This window comes from Ciconia boyciana, chromosome 2 (assembly GCF_034638445.1).
Source record: "Ciconia boyciana chromosome 2, ASM3463844v1, whole genome shotgun sequence".
NCBI lineage: Eukaryota > Metazoa > Chordata > Aves > Ciconiiformes > Ciconiidae > Ciconia > Ciconia boyciana.
The window spans coordinates 54268099-54296020 of record NC_132935.1 but is presented as its reverse complement, the minus strand read 5'-3'; the positions used below and the strand labels follow the sequence as shown (position 1 = coordinate 54296020).

The following is a 27922-nucleotide window of genomic DNA, read 5'->3' as shown; positions in this document are numbered from 1 at the left end:
AGACGATAACACTGGAGCCACCCTATCCTGGTGCCGAATTCCATAACACGTGTTTTCAATTCACAAGGCAATGAGAAAATGAACCCCCGACAAAATCTGGGGTGAACCTAGCTGGACCTGCTTAACCTTTGCTGAGCAGCAGACAAAAAAGAAATCTTCCCCATCATCTTCACATCTATCAAGGCAAAGAGCAGAGCTGAGATCATTACACAGCTAACAGTAATGCTGTCCTCAGCAGCAGCATCCTTGCTGCTCTGGTTGTCATCACTGGTGTAAGTGACAACTCGGTTACCATGTCACACAACAGCTTCTGCTCTCAGACGCCCATCTGCAACTGAAACAGAGGAAAGGTTTCCCTCCTCGGTTGAAAATAAGAATGCTTTTGTTCCCCTCCCCCTCTTAAAAATATTTTATTTTATTCAATTTGCTCAGCCATGCAGCTTTAACCTGCTATTTACTTCACTGATGGAGGAATGATTTGCTGGGAAGGAAGACAAGCAGCAACCTGGATGCATGAGGCGGGTGGATCTTCAGGGTGCGTTTGTTTCTAGTATTGTTCTGCCCCAACCATGCTTTCCTCAGCCCCCAAAACACACAGAAACAAAGTGTGTAAAACAAACTAGTGAGTAAAGGAATCTGTGACTGCACTCAGAAGAAGCTGAAAAGACCTGACTTGAATTTTCTTATAGATACCAAAGGGATTTGACAATTAAGTTACAAAGTACCATTTTGCACAAGCTCGCAGGGAGCCTTGAGGAATCGACTATATGACTATTTGCACTACAACACTAATTTTATGTTGCCCTTTATCAATGCTGTAACACAGAGCATACATTTGGTTTCTTAGACCATAACTTCAGCAGATGACATTTTGCTGTTGCTTTCAAAACCCTGCTACAGAGACAATTACCAGAGGAATTGCAGTTCAGGTCAAATAACCGTAACCAAAGCAAACTGCACTCCCAGCACGGTATCTGGCTGCAAGACCACACTTCTGACTCCTGGAAAACTTCATGAATCTATATGAACAGGCAGTAAGTTAAAAGAGACCACTAACTTTAACATGGCTTTCAGTTTTGTGCCATTTGAAGAGCAAACCTACCCGCAGAGAGGCACAGAGTGCAATGAGAACAACTTATCCTACGAGACGTGGAGCTGGGGGCAGTCACCGTCTGACATGGGTGAAGAGCTGCTGGATTACATTACCTTGGTGAGCACATCGTGTGTGGTCCCCTACACGCTGAGAGCAGACCACTGCCTGCCGCTACCACCGCCTTGTGTACGGCAGGATGCTGCACTACCTTCACCAGAAATTGTAATAAATTAAATACATTTCTGGCCTCTGGGTCTGTATCTGACGTACAATCATTTACTAACCTGGCTTGTTAGTTTAGACTGAGGCACTTCAAACCCCGTAATAAAAAATGTGGAAGAACACACAGCCATGTTCCTAAGATCAGGGTCGTTTGACTTTGTTCAGTTTTACAGTGTGCTGGGCTTACACTGCTTGATAAGATTTTATATTGTGTTTCTTGCAACGTATCCTTGCCTTACTGCCCTCAACAACTGTTACTAGTAACAACTTGTTTCTGTTTTGGCCCTTCTGAAGTGAAATGACATCATTTGAATGCTACAATACGCTGGCAAATAGTGCATAAGAAATTCCACACCGATCTACGGCCAGGACTGAGTCTTCCTTTCAAATAATGTCGGTATCGGAGATGATGCTGCAGATCATGGATGTAAAAATAGTTAAAGCCATACCCCGACTCACGTAACAGGGTTCCCAAACTACTTCCAAAAAAGGCTCTTTTGCCAAAGTCTTTCTGCAACTCCAGCCATCAAAACTTACTTGGACTGCTGTGCCAGGCAGTGTTATTGTAATTGGAAACATTTGGGGACTGAAGTGTGTGCTTCACAAATCCTTCAGAGGCCAGAGGCACCTCATAGCAGCAAGGGATGCTCAGAGTGCCTGCACCCCAGATCCAGCAGCAGCATCCTTCCACCGGCTCTTAACACCCAGTGGTGGATGGAGAGCTCTGCCCTGAAACAGCATTATTTTATGGAAACCCAGGCACACTGAGGCTTTTTAATGCTTTACAACATTGTAATAGGGGCTGATAAATACAACCCATGAGGCCACTCGAACACCTGCTTTAAATAGCAGAAGAAAGATTACTGTGTGTATCTTGGACCTTTCTCCAGTGTTGGTCCCTAGTGCAAATTTATTTTGGGCAAGATGGATGAGAAATAGGATTACACAGATACATCATACTGTATTTGAATGGGGACTGGGTCTGTCTCTGCAAGATCTAGGGGTGAAGGTCCTAACCCTGCTGAATTTAAGTCAAGATTTCACCAAAAGAATTATCTGAGAATTACAGCCCCCCTCCATTCCCCTTCACTTCTTCCTTTAAAGGAAGAGAAACATATTTTTTTTAATTTCACACAAGAGCTTCTCACCTCAGAAGGATTTTTGTGTCAAGTACTGCAATACATTTGGTTTTAAACAATTAAACACTCAAAAGAAATACATCTATCACAGGCTTTCAAGTCTCCGCCTTGGAGTGAGAAGGATATTCCTCCCTAATGTCCTAGTTTCAGCTGGGATAGAGTTAATTTTCTTTCTTGTAGCTGATATAGTTCTATGCTTTGGATTTAGTATGAGAATAATGTTGATAACACACTGATGTTTTAGTTGTTGCTAAGTAATGCTTATACTAGTCAAGGACTTTTCAGCTTCCCATGCTCTGCCAGGTGCACAAGGAGCTGGGAGGGGGCACAGCCAAACTGGCCAAAGGGCTATTCCATACCATACAACGTCACGCTCGGTATATAAACTGGGGGGAGTTGGCCGGGGGGCAGCGATCGCTGCTCGGGGACTGGCTGGGCATCAGTCAGCGGGTGGTGAGCAGTTGTATTACTTGTTTTTTCCTGGGTTTTGTTCCTCTCTCTCTCGTTGTTCTCCTTTTCATTACAATTTATTATTACTTTTTTTCTTTTCTTTTCTTTTCTTTCAATTATTAAACTGTTCTTATCTCAACCCACGAGCCTTCTTACTTTTGCTCTTCATATTCTCCCCCCATCCCAGCGGGGGGGAGGGTGAGTGTGTGGCTGTGTGGTGCTTGGTTGCCGACTGGGGCTAAACCACGACACCTAAAGAAATTACTTTCAGACCCTTCATGAAGCACAACTTGTCCATTCAAGCAAGAGTGCTCACAGTCCTGAATCTGATCTCCCCCAGCCACCATCAGCTGCAACAGCCCACAGGCTCGTTCCTCAGCACCTCTTCTTCTGATTTAAGGCCAGTCACAGAAATCAGCCTCTTATTTACCTCATAGGTGCGCAGAATTAAAACCAGAAGCATCAACCAACTGAAGAGTGCAGTTCCAAAGCAGTCTCCAATTCCTATGTTTTTGCGTCATGCTAACAGAAACAGGAACTCAGCTTCCTTCTGTAAACTTTGACTCTCTCAGAAAAACAACCCATTGCTGAAATTTGGAGCAAGAACTGCAGAGGGAACTGAGTGGCATTTGGCAAGGTCTCTAAACCTTCATGGCAAGCTTCACCAACATGCTGAGGTTACCATTTCACAGCACTTTGAGCCCAAGGGAATGTGCCTCTGCTTCTCAGCCACTCTAAGGCGAACTTTAAACCACCTGTGGAGGTAGATTTGAGCTAACATGTTGGACTACTAACAGAAGTGGCTGAGGTGTGAGAACACTGCCAGCTGGGGTGTGCACCTATTGCAAACTTGCCAACTGTGTGGTGGGAACGCAAACTTCTGGGAGAGTTATGGAGCAGAAGTCTTATATTGCCACACCAAGATATGCCAGAGCTTGTCTGCAAAAGTCCTAAATCAAAAGAGTTGGTGCTGAATTATAACCATTAACTCACGCTAAGAACAAAACTTACAGGGAATATTTCTTATCATAAATTTGAATTCCTTTGACTTTGGTTTTCTCCATTTACTTTTCAATTTCCCCCAAGGAATCAAGAACACTCTCACGCAACAAAACAAAACAAAACAAAACAAAAAAATCAAATCAAATTAACTGGAATAATACCCACAGATAATTATTACTTAAAACTCACTTTAAACTCACTATCCAAAAAATATTAGTGTTCCCACTCTCTTTATTCTGGCTCAAACTAAACATGAAAGCATATAAGACTTTTTTTTTGGAGAATACTTTTAAAAGCACTCAAAGTCCTCTATGGCATTCTAGAGCAAAGAGACAAAATTAGAGTCACTGTAAAAACAAAGTAGAAATTGTGTAATATTAAATTTTTCCTCCCTTGTTTAGTTCCTTTATAAATGATTCAGAAAAGAAAGCCAATTGAAAAACAAACAAAAAAGCATTAAAAAAAGCAAAAAAACTTACTTGTGTCAGACTGAGATTTCAGCATGCCTTCAATGTCCGTGGTGATTTTGGAGACCTGACTATAAAACTGTTGGACAGAATTTTTGAGGCCAGAAATATCGGTGGAATGAGATGCTATAGTTCCATTCATTTCACGAACGCAGTTCCATAAGCTGCTCACGTGCTTATTCAGGCCTTCTTTTATTTTCTGCAAGCTACCCGAGACAGAGTCCAGCTTGCCGCAAACTTTTTCAACACGCGAGACTCTGCTCTCAACATCCGAAACACCCTCCTGGATACCTTGGGTCTTTTCTTTGCACTTGCTAAGATCATTCAGGATATGGCTATTCAATTGTTCTAGTCTCTCTTTCACTTCACCACAGCAATTATCACTGGGATGAGCAGTTTGATTTGCAAATGTCCTCTGCATTTGATCGATTTTTCGGAAGACACCTCGTTGTGTTTTTCTACAGGTAGAATTGACACCCAGAAGCTGCTCCTTGCAGCTACTCAAGCCATCTTGAAGATTTTTCATATCTTTATCCATGACATTTAGACTATACCGGAATACACGTACGTCTCTCTGCATTTTCTGGATGTCACGTTGGTTACCCTTAATTAAGTTGAGTTTCTCATTAAGAGAGCTATTTAGAGACTGCAGGAGAACAGAGTTATCCTCTGTTTTCAAAAGCAAATGGTTGTATTTGTTGTTACAATTTTCTAGCTCTTTCTGAAGGTCCTCCGTACCTTGTGGTGCGGACTGACACTTCTGCCCACAGAGGTGTTCAAGAGACAGTAGTTTGTTCTTCAGGAAATTCATCTCTGCTGTAAATTGCTCATTTGCAAATCCTGCGTCACTGGGCAAGATGGGCCCAGGATTAATATACATTCCATCCGGGTCTGTGGTATTAGCGATCTCTAAAATAGTGCCGCCTAGCCTATCTTCTAGTGCCCGCAGCTTTTGGTCAAACAAGTCTCTCAATTCATCTACCTCAGCAGCTATAGCACCGCGGAGAGTTTCCTCAACGTAAAAGCAATGTTCTTCAGCATTTCGTTCCGTAACATTCATCCTCGCATCGAGCTCCTCCAACCTCTCACCAAACATGTCTTCTAGATCTGGAGTTGACAATCGACTGATTTCATTATCTATTCTGACGTTCAGGATCCTGTGTGCTTCTGCAACTCTGTCAATCTTCCTATCTAAATCTTTTATCTGTTGGTCAAAGTCATTTCTCTCACCCTCCTTGCAACAACTGGACTTGTTTGATGGAATCTGAGTTCGGAGAGTATTTATTTCTTTCCTCAAGTCATTCTCTTTTCCTCTTATAACATCAATTATTCCTAAACAGTTATTTTCATTGTCATCACACTGCTGCTGGATATCCTGTAGTTTGTATTCACAGGAGTTCTTCAGATCTGCCATCTTCTTTTCAAATCCCTCCAGGATTTCCTGCCTGAGTGACTCAAATTTGGAGTCTATATACTCCTGATATATATTGTCCCTGGGCATTGTTATTGTAGGTCCTTGTGCTGCCTCCTGCAGTTGTTTTAATTGTCCTTCATAGCCTTTTACTTTTCCATTCAGTTCCTCCAGCTTGTCATTCCTCATCTTCAAGGCTTCTTTGACCTCAGCGAGCTCAGACTTTATATCTTCCATTTCAAAATCAATAAAAGGGTCTTTATGATCTTTATTGCTGAGGAGTCCAGGCAGATGAATAGTGTCTGTTTCACCACCAACTGCACTATCAGGCTCTGGGCGGTCATAAAGGTTGTTCAGCCAAGTGACCAACATCTTACTAGCATCTTCTTGGACAGTCAGCTTCAGGTTTTCATTCACACCTGCCACGGAGGACTGAAGTTCAAGCACTGATCGTGTAAGTCTAAACAATTCATCCTCAAGAAACTGCATTTTCTTCTCGTATGGTGGAGGTTCTGGCACTTCTGTTGGTTCTGCATCTATTTCATGGAAACAACAGACAAAGTCTGGATGTAAATATTCCCAGTGGTATCTGTTTTAATCAGCTGAGGCTAATTTCACTTTTCTTTAACGCCAAATAATGATTTAAATTGCATAATGCTTGTTCCTTTTTCTATTCTTGTTTTCAGCAGTTTATAATTGAAATGTTATCAAAACACTCCAAACTAAAAGTTTTAGCACATTAACCAATTCCTGCCAAGATACAATGGAAATAAATAAATAAATTAGCAAGCAGAACCCCCCTTCTTGTTCAGCAATGAATCTAAGCTATAGCATACATAACAGGCCATTATAGATCCACACACATCACAACACAATCACCTTAGAGCCACTGCATCTCCTATAACAATAATTTGGGAGGTGCTGCTCCTGAATTCCCACTGAAAACTTGAGTGGCAATAATTTACGTGCCTAAAGTGGGTTTGTGCCTCCAGCATTTTGCTGAACTGGAGTCTAAATGGATATACTGGATGGGGTTCTGCAAGATATTCCAGTTAGCACACTTGCTTCAAAAATACCTAATTATTTAACACATATTTAAGTAGGCAATAAAAATGTGTGTAAAAGCATAAGCTTTACACATCCAAAATTGTTAGATTAAAATAACACCAGCACTATCCTCATTGAATGAAAAAAAGTAAAAGCAGACTTTTAGCTGCAATCTACTTTTTACCTAGTACAAATCAATTAATGAATCTGAAACCATCCTTCCAATCCATTTGTCATTGGCGGCACCTCATTTGCAGAGCCACGTACAATTCCAGATGTTCAGTTTCAAGCAAAATGTGTTAACAATTGTAGAAAATCCAGAAGAAAGAAAGAAACATTATCAGAGGTCAAGAAAGTATAAAATGCAGGAAAAGTCAAAGTAATTTGTTATTTGGGATAGAGAAAAGGAGAATGAAGAGTGATATTCTGAAAGACATCTGCAAACTGGTAGGGAATAAACTGTTTCCTGTATCTGCTAGTGATGGGACAGGACACGAAGAATGGGCTTCAACTGCAGCAAGTGAAGGTGAGGCCTGATAGCTGTACAGAAAGTGAAGTGCCAGAAGACATTGTCCACATGAGCAGCAGAATTTCCACTACTGGAGGCTGGATAGACATAGCTAGTCCTACCTTAGGGGATGGATAAACAGACCCCTTAAGATCCCTCTAGTCCTATTTTTTGGGATTCTCAGCAACAAGGCACTAGTAAGTCAAGATACTGAGTGTGATCCCAAATGATCATCTAATATGAATCAAACCTGCAGCTAGACCACCCATTGTTTTAGTTTAACAAACATTTAATACCACTTTAATGTGTAGATCCATATGACCATAATTATTTGCATACTCCCATATATCTTTGCCATTATGCACAGAGAGGTACACTCTATAAATACATAATGTATAATCCTAATTGGGGTTTTGCATGATATCTTTTATGCAATGCGTAATCCAAAGACCTTTGCACAGTGAAGGCATACTATTGCAGACATAAAAAAAGTAAAAGAAGTTACGAAGCAGAAGCGAAGAAGAAAATATACTTCTTTAAATACGACAGAAAATAGACACACAAACTGTTAGCGTTAGAATAACTCTTTCAGATGTTAACAGTTAAATTTTCAGACAAAAGAATTTTAGCACTGGTTCCAAGCTATGCATGCTAGATATACAGTGGAGAGCAACACTAAGATAGGGTCTGACAGACATGCAGTTGGATTTTTTCTTGGTTTTAAACTGGACTTCAGCTTAACGACATTACAAATATGGCAGAAAGTCACAGATGTACTCTTCAAGATTGGCAGGGTGGCCAATTCCTTTAATAATAAAAAAGTAAGCACACACAGAGTGCAGCTATTACATACACACTGGTCTATTTTTGCATTGAATTGCAGTTCTTTTAGGGTCAGAGCAGAAAGAAAATCTCTAGACATAAGCAGTGTGCAAGTTCCTTAAAGATATCATCGTGTTTCATTATCATCTTTTGGAAATAATATTTTAGGTGGGCTAACAAAATATTTTAAAAGCTTATTTTTAAAGCAGGTATATAATCTATAGGACTGGTTTGAAACCATGTATGCAGTCCCAATCCATTCCACTACACAAAAAACGCAAGTGGAAATCTGACTAAGTGCTATACATGATGCTGATCTCCAGTGATGTTGGGAAAAAGTCCTTCAGAAGGAAACATCTGTTTACCATTTTTTGTTAATGCAGAAAAGGCATAATACTGCAGTAACAGCACTCTTTCTTACCCTTTCAGAAGGCAGTATCTTATAGAAACAAATGTCATTCATTCTTTAAGGTATTTTTTCAGAAATCGAGGCTTATCATTCCCTTACCCCTTAGTATTAAGGCAGGTAATCTAACATGACTCTGTAAAATCTGCACAAGCCCTTGAACAAACAAAACACTGTGGAACTGCTAGGGAGCATTATATATCATTAAAATTAGTACCTGTTCTTTTTTATTTTAATAATAGTTCCTCTCAAATATATCTTTTTTTGCTGAACATAGAAGAAACCACAAAAAAACCCTGTAAATGCTTACAAAAAACGCAACCTTAATGTAAAGATTTTCCTGAACCATGAGTAGCCAGGTGGCATTTATGGCCAGTGTTCTACAGCCACCCCTCTGTTATTCTTCAGGAAATTCTCTATATCAAGACGGTTACGCCTGGCTATTATTTTCCCACCATGCAGTGTCTTCCATATGGCTTTTGTACCTGCCAGTAGTTGAGTTTAATAGAAACCATAATGGTTCTTATACTTAAAAGACAAAACAAGAAACCAGACGTGATCACGCATACCAAAATTCAAACAAAAAGTTACCCAAGCCTTTCTTCACAACAGCTTTTGCTGGTGTTGTGGGACGACGAGCAGTGTTTGGCTTTTCTGCTGGGCCTTCTCTGCAGTCTTCCCCTTTGTACCCGGGACAACATCTCCATTCCAGCTCTGTTACTGTCTTATATGCAACTGTGTACCGAGGTCTGAAACTCGTTCGGTATCTGCCAAAACAGAAAGCATTTTAAACGATCTGTAACCTAATCTGCTATTTAGATTAAAGCTAAAATTAAAACAGTTTTTTTTTTTTAAATGAAAATCAATTACTTTTATCTATGATCCATTTTCTCCTTCAAACATCAAATGAACAAATGTTTCTGTCTAGGTTTTAAAGTTACCTGCACTCAACACAGTCATGTCAGGGAGAGCAAATATGGCCGTAGAACAGAGGCCTTCACGTTTGAGCAGAGGGATAACGTGCTGTAGGAAGTGAAGGTTCAACTCATCAGACACTGCTGAGAGTAACAGTGACCACCAGTGTATTACTCTACAAATTCAAAACCTTTTTCCTCTAACTAATTGCTTTTCATTGCAAACCCACCCACAGGGCTGCTCTGGCAGCAACTCTTCTGGACATCAAAAAATGTTTCTGCCTGCTTTGTCCCACTTGTCCTTCCACAGTCTTCGCTTAAACCATTCCTCAGAATCCTTATGTACGGAGCAGTCAAAGCTAAAAGGGATATTCCAGGAAAGGACAAAACGCTGAAAGCATATGACAGGTAAGGACATGAAAGAAGGAGTCAGATGAAAGGCTACAACCAACGAAGGAATCAACTCTTTCCTACTTCACTAGTTAAGTTGAAGAGGGTCTTGCAGACAAACCTATACACACGTTATGTACATACAACCTTAAGTTTCCCCGATTAATCACTCAAAAGTTAATAAATGGCAAACTGATGCTGGTTGTGCAACTTTCTTTAACCACAGATTTCTTCCATAACTGTCCTTCAGTACACGTACCGCATGTTCAACTGCGGTCAGACACTATGGTATCCCACCAGACCATAAGCAGAGGCTGTACCATTTTATAAAAACTAAATCAATTTAAGGTACAGCTCATTTCGGGTTGAGAGATGAGGACAGTAAGTAAAACAGGGATTTGCCACCTGAGCTCTATAACTTGGTATACTTGGAACACATAGAAACAAATTTCTCAAGTGAATTCCTTTCTCTGAATAAAACTAGTATCATACTACTAACCTCCCTACGGCATTTTCAGATCTTTTTTTCTTAAGATTATTTCAGATTAGAACACCAGTTTGCATCCATTAATGAACAACAGGCTCACTTCACAGCTGAGGTGTCCCTAAGGTAGTAATACCAGCAGAATAAATACAGGACAGCAGTGAAGGGACTCAAGAGGAGCTCTGCAACAGATTTCACTGATAGCCTGGCTGGGCTTATGGGGAGTGTATTTTGGGACAGAGAGAATACAGTACAGAATGAGCACCAGAAGCAGCCATGCTATCACACAAAAATTAACTACATGTTTCATGAAACATTGCCTTGTATTAATATGCAAAATTCCTTATTGTTTAAAAATATTCAGTAATCAGCTACCAAAAGGAAAGAGTTAAATCTTACACTGACTGTGAAACAGTTTCTATTGAAAGGCACAGAGTAAGAGTTAGTTTAACTGTTACTCTTCAAAGCTTCTCTTGCCATGCGTGCAAATAATTGCTGAAATAATTCTGTATTTTTTTATTCAGCATCTTTCACGTTCAGAGACAGAATTTTAATATAACGCCCCACATCTGAGAGCCATTTGCTGTCCCTTTTTGGTAAGCTGCTTAGCAAACTTGGCGCGGGGGGGGTTAAAATGTTAACTACTAAATATGAATTTGTCTCTTTTCCAACCATATCTATCCCAATTCTGCCACAATATATTCTAATTCTTGCACTTGGGAAATACTCAGTGTTCTTTGGCATTATTACTTTATCTACAACTTCTCATTTAAGGGGAAAAAGTTACTTTGACTAGAGACAACATCATTTTTTTTCCAACTATTCTGGGGCCAAAGAGTAGTTTATTCTAATAAGCCTCTCTGGATTCCCTTCTCCTGTGAATCTTCATAGCAAGGCAGGGGCAGGCTAGGCTGTAACTCTGTCTATTAGCTGCTTGTAACTGCAGTGGTTTGCTGTGGTTGTCAGCTTTTCAGATTCTGACTTGGAGCACGTAAACTCAGAGTGGGTTTCCAATCCTTTTTTACCTTCACAACACCATATATGAAACAGCTGTAGACTGCACTCCAGCTCATAATTTCTTTTATAATTTTCACTGAAACATCTGCTGAATCCTGTTTACAAATGTAAAGTACAGACATCCCCAAGGTCAAGTGCTTGAAAAATTAGATAGAGGAGTGCAATGTAGAGGGCACCATTGGGAAGGACAATATCCCGGCCACCCAAGAACTTCCTTTTCCTTCTCCCTTATCTAAAGTATTAAACCACATCTCGTGTAGGTAATTTGGGTTCAATTCCTTTCCTTCCAACTAGCTGCCAGAGTCAGAGTGACAGGATTAGCTAGATGCTTTAGTGTTTTGAAGTGGTTTTGAGAGTCATTACAACCTCTCTCACAACCACATTACTGAAATACAAACTTTGAACTTCCAGATCTATTTTCACATGCCGGAAATGGTTGTACATACTTTTCTCTGATTTCCATAAAACACTTAACTGCTCCAAACTTTGTGTGTGTTCCTCTCCATACTTTCAAGGCCATACCCCTTCCTGAAAGTTACAGTATTTCAGTTATCTTCAAACACCATTACACTTCTCTATTTTTTCCTAACAAAGTTTTAAGAATATAGCTGAAACAAATTTTATAAAAGGAATAAGAACTACTTTTATGCAAATTGTGCACTACTTTGCTCAAATTACAGAACAAGGATTTTCCTTGTACTGTTTCTGCCATTCCTATCATATTTTTGACAAGTTTTTCTTTCTATACCTTCTCTGTAGTCATCAATGTAGACACCTTCAGATGACTTCAACATTCAGATAAATCATAAGACACAACCAAATACAAAAGAAGAATATAAACAAATTAAAAGAAATCAAGCTTAGTATTCTTCATATGAGCAAATAATAAAACTTTTCCAAACTCCATCTTAAAAATAAAAAATAAGCAAATTCAACATTCTCGCTCTTTTTTATTTCATATTTTCATGATCCTAATAGGCATAAAATGTTTTAATATGATTTAATACAAAAATTGAAATGCAGAAGAATCCTCCCATTCTAAATTATAAAATATAAACACTGTGTATCTACAACTTTAAAAATGTCGTAGCAGTCTATTCCTTACAAAGTCTTGCAAGTCTGAGAGCTCAAGCAAATACACGAATTGGATCTGTTTTGATTTCAGCTATGGCACATCAAATACAGACTAACCTGACTCCTAAACCACAATTCTCCTAGAGCAAAAATGAGCTAGAATCAAAATGCTTCAAAATCTGGATGTAGAACAGCTTTCATATTTTACATCTTGAACTACGGTAATGAGACAGCTATACTCATGGATGGCTCAGAAGTTAAACTGGGATTTACTTACCAAGAACTATTGCTCCTCTATACTGCCAGTCCAGCTGAATGAATCACACAGCTAGTCCCATTTACTTCAGCAAGGCTAGTCACGTAAGGCTGGGAAACAGGAACTTACCCTAACACTTTTCTAACTTGAATCCAGTCACATAAAAGTTTCTTAAAAATCACAGCTTCATTGCTACATGCCCTACTGATGATAAGCTTCATGCACAGTTGTGGAAGTTGCCCATGCAAGGAATGGTGTCACTGTGCCAGCACCATCCAGATGCACTGATAAATGAAAGTCACCAGCATGCATCCAGCCCAAGGGAGATTCTCAATCATACAACGATTTTTATAAAGCCAGAACTTTGCGCACTCAGTGGACTTCAGCTAGAAACTTCCAGGATTTTGCCAGGCTATAACAGTCTAACAGCACTGAACACTGTTATACTCTTGGTTATACTTCTAAGAAAACAAATCATAACTTTCTGCTAGGGACCACATCCTGAGAATAATTTGTGATTCTACATATTTTAATGACATAGGACTGGGAGCTACTAGAATATACAAATCAGACATGCCTTTATTTACATTTGCAGTATTCTGAATCCAATTGCTCACTCACAGTCACAGCAAACATACGACATACAAACACAAACATACAAAATGCACTCTCTGTAGCCGGAGAGACATAAGTCTCTTAAAAATTGAGGCTCCACTTTAATGCCTGTATATGCTGGAATGTCATTAAAAAATAGTAAAACATTGAATCTTCCTCCAGTTTACTTGGATTTCTGCTCTTCAAGTAAGCGTTAATAAACACAATTATTTTTACCACTGTCTCAAAGATATTTTTTAAAAAAATCCTTATGTGGTTAAAAGTTAGATGAAATACACCAGCATTTATTGTGCCTAGTCACCCCAACCTCTTGTGGACTTCCAGCCCAAGATGATGGTCATATCCTTTTGGTGAATTGAGCTAAATACTACAAATGAAATCATTCTTTTAGAAAGCATGAATAAAGGATTATTTCAACAGTCTCTAATCTTTCCTCGCAACAGAGAAAATAAGAACAGCTGGTTTTTAGGAGTCTTTCCACAACAGGCTTATAACTACCAACGCCTACCACCTTCACCATGAATTCAACATGCTGATCAAATGAGAAAACACATTCGGAACGCTAATGCAAATCTCCACTTTTAATATCTAAGTATTTCGCAGCTGAAATAAAGTTGTACAGTGTGGCAACAGCATTCCAATATTGCTCCTCTTTGAGAGAAAAGTATTTTCTTAGGAAAATGTTTAATTAAAAATACATGTTTGCTGCAAATGCTAGACATTTTGACTAGGGAATGAGCTATAATTTTCTCATGGTGCTAAACCACAGAAGGAAGCAGTTAGCACTGATATTTGGAATGTCACCTAATAGCGATAAAACAAATCAGAAACATTTGGACGAAATTGGTGGGAAAACATATGGCTCAGTTCTGTAACTAGATATTAACATTCAACCTTTTGGGAAATGCAAGGAGATAAGTGCCACCACATCCTCACTGTGAGGAAGGGACTGCAGAATCAGCATATGTTTCTACATAAGCAGCATATAAAATGTTTATTCTAAGCACAAAACTTCAAGGTTGGTCCAAAATTCTGTAGTCATTGGAACAGGTCCCATAACTTCAGCAGCCTGCAAATCACGGTCTTATTAAATAGAAGATAACAAATCTTCACTATTTAACACTTTTATTGAATATAGATCCATTCTTTGTAAATTATATAGTCTTCTCTTGCATGTCCCAGTCATCCAATATATTGCAATGGGAGTGCTGAAGTAGCACATAGACACCCCCCAAAAATACTACCTAGAAGATACAATTAAATGAAATCATATTTTGACAAAGCATTTTTTATTTTGTAGGCTGCAAAGGCTTCCGCTGAAAATATACCTAAGTTGGCCATTTATACTACACAGTTACTAAACTGGAACCAGTTGATCCCAAGTTTTCTGCTTCCCAAGAGTGCAAGCCTAATTGCAACCCCTACAAATGGTGGCAGAAATCCCTGTTCCACTGAAATCACAGAGACTTTTAGTGATTGTCTGTAATAGAAATTCAGGTGTGCTGAAAATCACAGGTGCCTACTGTGTAGGTATGGACAGGCGCTAGTTGTCTGTAGTTCCACTACGGCCAACAGAAATACAGGCGATAGAGCCAGTAGAGTCGAAACAGGGCTCCATCTCATCCTAAAGTCATTATTTATATCCAATTACCTAAAGACACCATTGACTTGCATCTGAGTCACCACTACTGCAGGTGTCTAAGCTCCCATACTCACATTCATCCCTCTGTATGGCAGACAACCGAAGTTACGGTGACTCAAATCCCACCTCTGGATTTTGTTCTTTTATAACCTTGCTACTACACAGCAGCACTGGCAGCTAGCTTGTGTTCCAGCCCGCAGATGAGCTTAATTTGAGAAAAAGATGTATTTACTAAGAGTTTATCCTAAGGCATTTACGGCAAGTGGTGAAAAGATGTTCTGACAGGAATAGATTAGCCTACAGAAGTCTAGGTGTTCAGTGAAAGCAAGCCATGGAGTCGGTAATAAATCCCAATTATATGTTGCAGCAAAAATCTATTTAAAAAGAATCCCAGTGAACCCCAAAATAGATTTTGATTTTGATCTGGTATTAGAGACACTAAGCTGCTTCTTACGGATGGACTTAAGAAAGTCTCATCTTTCCACTGCTACTCTGACTTTAGCTAGCATTTTTGCTTTTCAAAATTTATATAAAATATAAATTTGCAGGCGTTGGGGTCTGGGGAATTACTTTTTCTTCAAAAAAACACCACTGACTTTACCCACTAGCCTAATGCCTGGCCCAGTCACAGCCATCTCAATTGAAGTTCCTGAGAGGCCACGGGCAGGTCTTTATATAACATAAAAAACAGGCCCTGTCATACATTATCAAAAGCAAGCAGAGAGTGTTTCAAAATTGTTTGCACTGGGAAAAACACAATGTTGAGGCACCCCTGTGGAATACACAAAGTTATGACGACCTCCACTAGTGCATATTACCAAGGAGGCTCAGCTTCTCTGGGCTCGCACAGACACATAAGGGTGCTTTTAATAAAGTTTGCACTAACGTATAGCATGGCCAACATTTGCACCAGATCTATTCTGAGCTAAATCCCAAATAAAAAACTGCTACTGGCTGAGATTATTAACAGGGACTGAAACTGAAGGAAAGCAAGAGAACAAGTCAAAGCACTATGCATCTGCAGGAACTCAACTGCCTGTTGTGTACACAACCAAGAAATCACCCATCCAGGTCACTGCAAAGACTGCTTTAATATCAGACTATGAAAGCACTGTAATTTTACTAAATGTGTCATAAAATAGGAATGAGCATTAGAGACTAAGTACTTTTCCCAGTATTCATCGTTTATTCTGTGCCTTCACACCACTTGGGAAGCACGATGGGAGCAGAGATTGCCTTCCGTCTGGAAGAAATTGCTAGGGGGCAGAGACCTGGCACAGGTGACTTGTATTCCTCCCTCCTACTACATCCCCAGTGTATCAGGTCTCAGGATGGAGGGAGAAAAGTTGTTTTCCTCTACCCCTAAAGAACACTGTCCCCTTATCTATTGGTGCCAGGGAAGGAGCAGAGAATCATGGTGCCCAAATCAGCTCAGTATAGCCTGGTGTCTCTCTCACATAGTTCGCTTTAATGCTGAACATTAGTTCAATACATCCGAGAGAATCTGGCTGAATTTTACAGCAGAGTTCGGGGTTTTTTTCAATAAGAGGGGCAGAAGATTACAGAAACTGGTAGAAGACAAAAATGCTCAACTCTTCTCAGACAACACCACAGGGTATCATTTGTAGCTCCATGCAAAATCTCCAGAAGTGCCATTATTCATTACTTATACAGTGAATTTTGATGTCACTCATCTCAGAATTCTTCTATCCAAAAAACTGAGATTGAAAATACAGTTTTCTCTCTTGGGAGAGAAATGTTTCTTCTTGGGAAGAACCAACCAAGGGACTGCACACTCTGAAATATGCCCCATGTCTCATACTAGTGATTTATAGTTGTTCTGTATACATATCCATACACACACACGCATCTATCTATCTGTCTAACACTCTCTCTCTCTCTCTCTCTCTCTCAGCTGCCAAGGATTTTATTTTTAAAAAGCTGACCACTGAAGTCCAGTAGGAAATGCCCAGAAAATAAGTTTCAGGTTTAAAAATTTAATACTCTTAATGTTCATGAAGTACCACTCCTGAAAGCTAGGTAGGCATTCTCTTCTTATGAGCAGAGAAGTCAAGACATAGGATGCATTTAAGTAACTGACAGCCACAGACAGTCTGTGGCAAGGCTCAAAGCAGAGCTTCATTCTTGGGATTTACAATCTTGAATTATCTTACATGGTTGCTTCCTTCCATTTTGTCGCAAGATAAACCTATGCCAGTCAACCACATGCTGACAGACCAACAGTAGGTTATGAAAACCCCACTAAATAAAATGGGATAGGAGAACCCTGAAAATACAGTCCTTCCAAAAGGATTTCAGAAAAATTTTGTAGAGCAGCACTGTGATGTTGTCTAACAGTGATGAAACAGGAGTGACTTTGCAACAGGTTATGTGTTAACAACATCCTCACCTGCCTCTTCCAGCAGCAGGGACCAAGTTTCTCACCTTACACCAGTGGAAAGGCCAAGTGAGGATGCAGAGCACTGCTCCTGATAAAGCTGCCTGAGAAACTGAGCTCCAGTAGTATCTCTTCTGCTTCTCTGCCCATGAAATAAGCTTATTTCTAGGATCACTCCAAGAAAGAGCTACTGGTGACAGATTATTTGAAAACATACACAGATAGAATAGACAACCAATACTTTTACGAACACAAGAGCTAACCTGTGGGATTAGCTGGGAACCTGACTTTCAGAATAAAATGCAGCACTGTTTTGAGAGCTGATACTTTTCAAGACACCAGGTCAAAAGTGAACCAGAGGGGAGAGGAAAGATGAGAGGTGAATGCAAAAAAGAAGTCAGATGGGAGTAATAATCTGCAATGTGAACAAATGGCACTGCCCACTTTCTAACGATGCAGAACGTTCCTTGGTTATTTGCGTGATTTATGACAAAATAGGCCTTAAACAGGTCAGCAGCTCCCTAAAATTAACAACTTGTTGTTTTGGCAACAGTTTGGTACTTAACAGAAGACGCTCCAGACCTCCAGGTCACACATTTCTCAAACCAGGAAAGCACAAATACTCTAATTATTTACATTAATGTGAACTGAGGAGCAGTTTGTGATTTTTTTGAATTATTGCAACAAACTCGAACGATGTGTGAAACGAAAATTCCCTGTCTGGTTCACAGAGAAGAAAGACTCTGTTGCGTTCAGTGCGTGGAGGCAGAGATGCACAATTTCAAGCTCAGGGAGACAGCCAGGAAAGTTTACCACACCCAGCAAGCGCTCAAAGATTTTCAAACAAGCACTCCAGGAAACTCAAGTACGTTCCAAAGTTTTTAAAGTTTCCTTACTGTTTTCAATGCACAACCCCTTAGGCTAACCTCCCTATGTAGTCAGCTAGCTGGAGCCTGTACAAAGAAATTCTGCTTCATACAAAATACACTAAGTAGGAAAAAAAAATCCTAAAGACCTTTCTAGATATTTGGAGGGGAAACATTAAACAGCCCTCACTTTCCCTTCAAGTTTTTGTGCATCCTGAAAGTTTTTCTTATGAGATATGTATTGCTAGAAGCCAGTGGCAAACAGAGGCTCTGATCTGTGCTGACTTGTATATCTTAGGTTTGATCCTGCCTGGTGCTGAGCCCTCTGACACTGGTCTGTATGCTTAATTTCTAGCAACTGAATGGTCCCAGAGAAAACTACATTGGGACTGTTGAAGGGTTGAAAACTACATGTGGATTTCCTACATGTTCCTAGACTGGGGTTGACATGCTCCACCCAGGTTGTTCTGGGGTTGCCAGAAAACAGTAAATTGATGAAGCCATTTAACTTGAACTGGAAGTCTGATATGCTGGTTTTCAGTAACAAAATTTCCACTTTTACTCAATATTACTTTATTAATAACCATGGAATACTGCTTATTAAAAGCTGTGCGTTACTCATAAGTATAGTAATCTATCCTGATATTTATGATTGCAGAAAACTAGCAGTAACAGTCTCTAAAGTTGTTTCAATCTTTTGCCTTAAATCTTCCTCTTGGCAATGATTAAAACCATGATTAGTTTGGCAGTGGGCTTATTTACGGTCATTTGAAAGTATTAAATGACAAGCAGTTGGAAAATATTGCTCAATGAGAGATTTGGAGAGGATTGCTAATTTAGGTATTGATTCATTCATCATTTTCTTGACCATTTTCTAAGTATGCGCAACCTAGTGAAATAATGGGTTTGCTTATTATACATTTATCATTAGTGTTAAGATGAGAAGCTCACACTAAATCACGAAATCCACTCCCCACAAGCTAAGGGCAGGTGACCTGACTCATTACACACTTGAGCACACAAATATCTTTATTCACGTGAGCAGAATTAATGGGGGCTGGTACTTGAATTAGGGGATTTGATAAAACACCCTTTCTTTAAGTCCCTGAGCAACCTGATCTAACTTTGAAGCTGGCTCTGCTGTTAGCTGGGGGCTACAGGGGGATTACATGACCTCCAGAGGTTCTTCCCAATCTAAATTTTTTCCTATTTGACTTACTACCTCGTACGGGAAAGTCCCATTTGCCAGTTCTGTAGCAAAGGTGGAAAGCCAGAAAACATCTCTCTGTTTCAGCCACTTCAGTTCACTTCAAGGTTTAAAATTAAAGCCTTACTAGTGAAAGTGGCTTTGCCCAAAAATGCTGGGCCATAAATTGGAGCACCTATGGTACAGCCAGGTGTCCCAACATACTCTACAGCACAAGAGGCAAGACAAACAACTGCTATAACAACATCCTACCCTGAAGCGGCTACGTTGACCACAGGATGTCCAAGAGAAGCCACAACCCTAATAAGTGTGTAGGATCTACCCAGAAGGGTGATACATTTTTCTTTTAGAATCAGACAACGCTATTTGTTACAAATTGCTAATAATGCTAATTAAGTTACTAAACCATTCATAAGAAAGCTAGGAAAGGAAATTCACAACAAAAGAAGTGGGGAGGGGTCAGTTATTTATGAAGCATTATTAAATTTAAAAACATACAAGTTCTTTTTAGTGAGTAAAAACACTAATATTTTTGTAAAAGTATCTTCCAGTCCAATGACTCACTAATAACAAAGTTCCTCCCTCCTTTGCTAGTCACAGTTTTAAGAAAAATAAATCAGGAGCCCCCCATACTTCAAAGGGAACATACTTCAAAGGGCCCTTCTGCTTTTTCTTTCTACTCCCTCTCTTCCTATCTCTTAAGCAGCCACACTTCAACTCACATTTATCCTTGACACCTTAATCAGCCACAGCATTCACTAACTTTTCAGTCAGGAAATGCACTATCGAGCCCAAATACCTATAAAACAGTTAAACAATGAAGTGTAATAATTTCCTGAATTTCAACTTAACATTTCAGGAAATAAGCCCCGTAGCCAAACTGAAATTACAGTTAACACTCCTAGAAGTGCAGCCATTCCAACAGTGAGGGTTTTTTTCAGACAACTGATATTTTAATGGGCCTAAAGGGTAGATAAAAAGGGTTCATGCACGCATATGATTTTTAGGCTTAATCACCAGGGCTTTCTATTTCTAAAAAAAAATTAAAAAAAAAATCAGTGCTGACTATAATCCATATCTACAATACACACTCTCTTGTATGTGAAGAACATGTGGAATTCAGGAGTACACTGCATGTTTAAGGCGGTGAAATGCTCCCATATAAAATGCAGTAAGCTTTTTAATTTAAGTAATCGTTAAGCATAACCTAGACTGTACCTAAACACTAGAAGGGTTCTTTAAACCTAATCTTAAACTAATTTAAATCAACAGTAAATCCACTGACTGATAAAAAAAGCCCTAATAGTACTTAAGTACTAATAAAACCCATACATCCATGATAGATTTAACAAACTCTTTGTTTGATTTGGATCTCACTGCCCCCACTGTCTGCAGCAGAATGAGCTCTTAGATGAACCATGGGTATCAGAAGGAGACTACACAGGGACTGTAGTTTATTCTGATGAATATCTGCTATTTAGTTCATTTTTAACTGCTCTATGAAAGTGTATAAAGGAAAAAAGAGAATAATTTCAGAAGAGTCCTCAGGGTAATTTCTTTGTTGCTTTTATAGCTCTTTCCTGTCCTATTTTTGTCAACATTAGCTAACAAACATATATAAACACATTTTGTTATTCAGACCACTACTCCTACTGAATTAAACAATACTTTTCACAGGAATTAAGTTAGGGGTTTGCAGGATTGAACCGTATATTTCAAATGCTTTGGATTAGTTCCTTTCTTACTCTGCCACTAAGAGAACGTATATACCAGCAACAGACAGGAAAATGAAAGTCACAGCCTATAAACAGAGAGTTTTGAACACAATAACATTTCAAGATTTTGATATTCCAGCTGCTTTCAGTGTTAATCAGCTGGTGCTGTGATAGGTACTTAAAATATTTAATGTTAAGAATAAGGAATTATTTTGCAGTTGCCATTACAGTTATGAAGAAAATAACAGTGATGTTCACCAAAGAAAGTCAAATTGAGGAAACAAAGGCTTATGGTAAGTATCTAATTCCATTCTCAAAAGAACAAAAAAACCCCATGAGATTGGCCACAGCAGGCGAGACCAAATGTCTCTTTAGCCCCATATTCTCTCTCTGACAGCAGCCAACTCCAGATGTTTAGGAGAAGCACAAGGACAGACAATGCCATTTCACAGAACCACAGAGTAATCTGGAAGTGATGGGACTTCTGGAGGTCATCCAGTCCAGCCCCCAACTCAAGCTGGGCTTCCCCTTCTGATCCTGCCAAAGATCTCACTCGCTCAAGCAGTTCTTGGTTCAGGAACTTCCTGAGCTAGAAGCAATGCCTTTGCACTGTCTTCATTATCTGCTAGCAGATAGTCCACGAAAATCCTAATTTACCGCCTCTGAAATTCCTTATCTTAATGCTTAGTGATTTATGTGTTCAAAGAGCTCAGTTCCAACCCCTCTTCACTCCTCCGTAGCTCCACTACCGAGACTCCTCATGACAGAGGGCACACCCCATTACACAGCCCGTAAGCTCAGTCAGAAGTGCAAAATGGCCAGTTCAACACTCCAAAGAGAAACAAGGGAAATTACACAAGACAGTGTTACTCAGCTCTCTGCCGCCTTTGTTATTTCCCTCAAACTCCAGTGTTTATATATTCCAATAGAGAAAAGCTTTTTTTTTTTTTAAATAACAACCCAAACAAACAGAAAACAGTGCATCTGAATGCCAAACACCCAACACCTATTGTCACAGACCCCAGGGCGGCAGCGTCATCGATGTCCGCAGTCTATTTCAGTAGCACCCAGGACCTAGCAATATCAGTCTCATCCCCGCTGTTTCATGTCAGAATAAAAACTAGTTATTCTTTGTTGTAAAAGAATCCTCATGACCACCTCAGTCCAACTCTGAGCCTAATCCCATGAAAATCTATAGGTGTCCTTCCACTGACTTCTGGGGGAGGTGAAATAGTTTCACAGAGTGCTTATCACTACAGCTTTCCAATAAAAGTGTGCAAATATTACTGTTTTTCAAGTGGGGAAATTGAGGAAAGGGGATTTGCCTGAGATTAGCCAGAAGATAAGAGAGATACAGGTGTTCCCTGACTCCTGCTGTACCTGCAGGCTCACGCAGCCTTGCTACAGCACACTGTGCTGTAGGTGGTCACTGTACGGACTACCATGTGGTCACACTCAATCGCATGAAGCTTAAAATCAAACAAGTAACTTTGTTTTACCCCCTGTAAAAATCTCTGCACTGGCTGCTCTGGACAACTGACAGGGATACACAGATCGTAAACGTGCTGGCTCACGTTCCTGGCTCTCCCTAGCTGTTACGCACCGATCCAGCAACACTGAGCAGCCATAAAACCGGTTTTGAGCGCTGCTGTACCCTGGCACATCTGGACCAGGGTGCGTAGGTGCGCTCCCCGCAGGTGCTGGTGCTCCTGCCGCCCACGGAAAGCAGCCTCCGTGCTTACCGCCGCCCGGCAAGCCCCACCGCGCAGCGCGGCGTGGCGTGGCGTGGCGTGGCGTGGCGAGGTGTGCCAGTGCAGCTGTCAGCTGTGCGCAGCGGACTGGCTGTACGGACCAACAACGCGCTCAATCTGGCTCTAATTAGCTTCGGCAGCCTTATGTTTGCAATAAGAGGGAGCGCTTTGTTCGGGGCGTGCTGGGGACCAGAAGGCGGTACGCGCCCTCCTGCCCCCGCCGTGCGCTTCTTGGGGTGCCGCGAACGGCCCGAGCGCAGCGGCAGCGACCGCTCCTCCGCCGGGGCTTGGCAGGGGGTGGCCGAGCGCTTCCCCTCCCGAGGTCGCCTCCTCGGCTACTTACACCGGGGTGGGCTGGCAGGGAAACTGGTTCCAGGCGCATCTGTACTGGGCCTGGACGTAGCTCTCCGTCCCGTCCAGCACCGAGCAGCTCACGTTCCTGTTCACTATGTAGGCGCACCAGTTCCTGGGGGGGAAGACAACGGCCGTCAGGGACGGGCGGCGGCATGAGGGGGCCCACACGCCGCCCCAGCCCGCCCGCCCCGGCACCCCCGGCTGCCCCAGCCTGCCCGCCCGCCCGCCTCAGCCTGCCCCGGCTCGCCCCGCCGCCGGCAGCGGCTCCCGCAGCCCCCTCCGGGGCGGGCGGTACTCACTTGCTGCGGGAGCCCGGCCGGGTGTACCGCAGGTGCGGGGTGGCGTGGCTGAGCCCGGCGCCCAGGGCGAGGAGCAGCGGCAGCGCCCAGCCCGAGGGCGCCGCGGGCCCCGGGCACAGCTCCATGGGGGGGACGGGAGGGCGGCAGCGGGCGAGCGGGGAGGGCCGGTGTCTCTCCGCGGGCTCCCTCCGTCCGTCTGTCCCTCCGTCCGTCCCGCCCGCCCTCGCCCGCTCCCAGCTCCCTCACTGACGCAAATCCCCCCCCCACCCCGTTTCCGCCCTCCACGGCGGCTCCGCACCCCCCTCCGGCCCAGGCGCCGCTCCCCTCCACCCGCGCCCGCCCGGCCTCGGCCCCGGCCCCGGCCCCGGCCCCGGCCGTTGCCCCGGCCCCGCTCGCTCCCGGCCCCGCGCCCCGCTCTAGCCCCCCGGCCGAGGAGGAGCGGCGCTGCGCGCAGGCGGAGGGGCAGCCGCCGGCCCCACATGGCGGCCGGCCGCCATGAGCGGGGCCCCTCGGGGGCAGCCCTCGCTCCCCGTCCCCTTGCCCGAGCCGGCCGGCGGCCGCCCCCGAGCGTGTTTTTCCCACTGGAAGGCTGATGGGGGGAGAGGGCCGGGCCCCTGGGGAAAAGCAGGGCGGGCGGGGGGCCGTGCCCGGGCGGGGGACCCTCCCTGGAGGCCCGGGGTCCTGGAGCAGAGGGCAGCCCCCGAACTGCGGGCGAGCGGGGCACTGGGCTCACCTTCGGGTGGGGCCGTCGCAGGCTCGGTGGACTCCCGGCGCGTGTGAGGGAGGTTTTGGTGGGCTTTTTGCCATGCGGCAACACCATGGTGGCACTCACCATTGCCTTGGTCACCGTTCCCTTGCGTGGCCCAAGGGCTCACCCCGAGTGCGGAGCCTGGGAGGGCTGCTGGTGGTTACCTCTGCAAGTGGTGTACAGTAGGCCATTATTCATAAGGAGAACCGTTCGCTGGGCAGAGAGAGCAATGGGTATTCAGATTCAGTCAGGCGTTAAAATCTAACTCGGGCACCTTGACTGGGTGACCTGCCTGTGCAAGGCCATCTGTGATGGGTTCCACCATGGTCCGGACCACAGGGAGGCCCCTCTGTCCTCCTCAGCTCCTGCTCTTTTGAAGCGATTGCTTTGGATTCAGGCAAACCTGAACAAAGCGTCGAGGCTGGGCCAGGGCAGGCTGCTCCCGCCAGAGGGAAGGAGGGGAAGGGAGAGAGCGGTGCTTGGGTGGAGAAGGGGTCGGGTGGGAGATCTGGGAGCAGTGTCCTATGCTGCTGCTGAGCCCGACCAGTCCCAACCCTGCCCACGTGCTCCCGGGCCTCCCCCGTGGCCACAGGAGCCACTCAGGCTTTCTAGGGCTCATGTGCAGGCAAAGCAGGCAGCAGGGCCGGGCCCTTCCTTCTGCTGTAGGCAGCAGCCTGCCTGAGCTGAACCTGGACCTCACCGTCTGGCCCAACCTGCCGAAACAGGCAGGTTTCGTCTGCCAGTCTTACAGTCAGTCTCGCCCAGCAACTTCACTTGGCCTCCGAGTCTGACAGGGAAATAAGCTTTAAATGCTGAGGTCAAAATTATCCTTTCAGACTGCTTTTTAGTAATTTTTTCACTGGAAACATACATGAAAGCTTTCTGTCCCCAAGAGAAACGTGTCCCATTACAGATGCGTAGGAACACTTAGCTGGTTTGATAAATTGCAATGGGAAAATATGTGATTATTACTGTCGCTTCAATCTGTCCCGTTTCAGTTGAAAAAATGTCACCCTCCTAATGCGCTGTAGCTGCTTTGGAGAGGGTAGCACCTCGCTGTCTAAGAAATTATGCTTCAGGCAAAGGTTAAACAATTTGCTGTGCCACTGTTTACATTTGCAAGAGCATGCCATTCAGGCGTCATTATTTGTGCCGGCAGAAATTATTTGGAGTTTCTCCAGCCTGAAGAAAGCAAGACTACAGTTCAGTCCCTAAAAAGCAATGAAGAAGGCTCTTTCTTCCTTTTTCCTCTCCTCATCCAGTCAAGGAACTCATGAAGTTGGTCCTTTTCCAAAAGTGATGAGCAACATGGAAGAGCTGTACGTTGTCCCACAAAGGGAAAGTCATTAAGTAATGAAAGACTGAGGTCATGCCCGTCTTGAGAATGACTGCATAGTACAAAAATTAATAGGCTGATATAAACAAAATGAGCATGAAACAACAGTAAGTTTCCATACGCAAAGCACTGAGCTTATACCTTGGAGAAGGGAGGTAAAGCAGATGTTACCTGATTTGCCATGAGGGCACCTACCTGCAAAATGCAGACTTGATTGCATGGTCAAACACAACTCGGGGCACCGTTAGAAGGAGAGTCATCACAGCCTTTGCCTTACCCCATGGATACCACAGATGATGAGTCAGGAGTTGCCTGTAACTTCAGGACTCTGTCCTTGGAAAAATGTTTGTTCACTCAAGAACTGTGCAAGAAAGTCTCTCTCCTGTTTTCTGATATAGAGGAGTTGTCCCTTACCTACTTCGTAAATATTATGAAACAGGACTTTGATAGTATTTGCTGCCATTACTTTAAAAGGGTATGTGAGACTTCTTCCACTGCAAAGCACAGTGTATTTTTGAGTTTGTTTAATCTAAAATAAACCATAACAATGAAAAACAAAACCCTGCAGGACCATTCACTTCTCCTTGCTGAAACCAGAGCTCTGTGGGAACTTGAATGCAAGCGCTGTTGCAGGGAGTGAAGTTTTATGCGTGGCTGTGTAATGGCTCAGTAAGGAGTAGCAGCAGAGGATGACTTGTGCCGAGAAGTATTGAGCTGAGTAGAAATGGATGAATCTGGGCAGATGGATAGAGTTGACCTCAACTCCTCTGATATTCACACTGGGCCTGTGATATCAGCTGATTCAACACAATCAGAACAGAAACTGGGCTGTGCCAGGAGAATCTTCAGCTCAGGTGCACACTGAACATGTGGTCCAAGCTCTGCTCATGGTTGCATTTTTTCTATGGGTGTAACTAGTTTTATTTCAGAGTGTAAGTATGAGGGTTAATAGTGCTCTCAAGGAGACGGCAATGCTCTCACTTTATTTTTCTGTGCTATATCCTCTCATCTCTAAAATTCACAGAAATCCCAAGACAGATGATTCTTACAGTGCATGGAAAGCATCCCTCCACCCCTCCCTCCAAATGGAGCGTGTAGTCTGCGAGTGCACTGAGGAGGGCTTTGGTAACTGGGGAGGTCAGTACACGTGTGCACGGGAAACGGAGATCACAGACATGAGTCCGTAAATCCTTTTAATTTGTTTTAAAGTTCTTGTTTCTTTACTAAGCAGTCTGGCTGTGCTTTCAGCACCAAGATCAACCGCACTTTCATACTTTGTAACAGGATAATGATGGGGAAACAACTAGGGCCACGTGTAAGGGTCTGCCAGAGAGACAAAGGTGCACAGAGCGGGCAGGCAGAATAAATATCAAAAACATTATCAGATCATTTACTGCAGAGCTCCAGAAGAGAAATTTGTCTTTAATGGTGTGGTGCATGGAGAGGAAATGGTATTCTCCCTGCAGTTTACCTCCCTTATGTATCAGCTCTTTCTGTAGATTTCAGCAATAAATTACTTTGTGAATTCTGGGTTCCTTTTCTTCAGGTTCACTGCCTCAAAAAATTGACACAATAACCTGAGGTGAGTGGTTTTTAGAGAAGTGCTTGTACTCCCTTGACACTCCTCTTTAATAAAAAAGCTCTCCCGTCTAGAAATATTGTCTGTGGCACAGAAGGTCTTTCAGGTACTTCTCACCTGGCCACCAGACGCGAGAAGCCAGCCTACAACTGTGCGTAGTCTGGCTACAACTGTGCGTAGTCTGGCTTTACATTTGGCACTGTATTAACTCTCTCCATGAGTCAAAGCAGGTCACAGTGTCCCTCTGGAAAGATGAAACTGGTATTAGGGAACAAAGAAAAGCTTGAAGGGAAGCTGTAGGAAACTCCAAGCTGACAGAGGAAGGCTTGGATTGAGTTGTATGATGCATGCTGGTTTGGATATACCAGGAAAAGCACTCCGTGGGGAAAGAGGAGTTTGAATACTCTTTTGCAGAGACATGATACAGCCCTTTCCCATTCATTTGGCCTGATGTGTATGTTGATACACGGTAATTGTAACATTAATATTAACATTAACATTTCTAATTCGAGTCTAGGATTGGTGTCCTCCAACTTCTCCCCTCTCAGTTCAGATCATGAGCTTTTTTTGCAATATCGTTTCAAAAATTATTCCCCGCTGCAATAGTCAGGTTTCAATTTTGAAATTTGTATGTGTAAACACCTCTCTAAAGTCAGCCAGACACATATTTAGCTATAAATGTTTAATGAAAATTAATGACTGAATGAAAA

General features: G+C 42.6%; 1 protein-coding gene across 1 annotated transcript in view; it reads right to left on the bottom strand.

The window, feature by feature from the left end:
• The window catches only part of EMILIN2 (elastin microfibril interfacer 2), a 39389-nt gene extending 15604 nt beyond the window's left edge, over positions 1 to 23785 (bottom strand). Inside the window, exons 1-4 of the mRNA XM_072852684.1 lie at positions 23550 to 23785; positions 23240 to 23362; positions 9159 to 9334; positions 4386 to 6320 (exon numbers count right to left, since the gene is read on the bottom strand). Coding sequence (XP_072708785.1) covers positions 4386 to 6320; positions 9159 to 9334; positions 23240 to 23362; positions 23550 to 23674 — 2359 coding nt within the window. The 5' untranslated portion in view covers positions 23675 to 23785. The remainder of the gene's footprint in view (positions 1 to 4385; positions 6321 to 9158; positions 9335 to 23239; positions 23363 to 23549) is intronic.
• Between the last annotated feature and the right edge of the window lie 4137 nt (positions 23786 to 27922).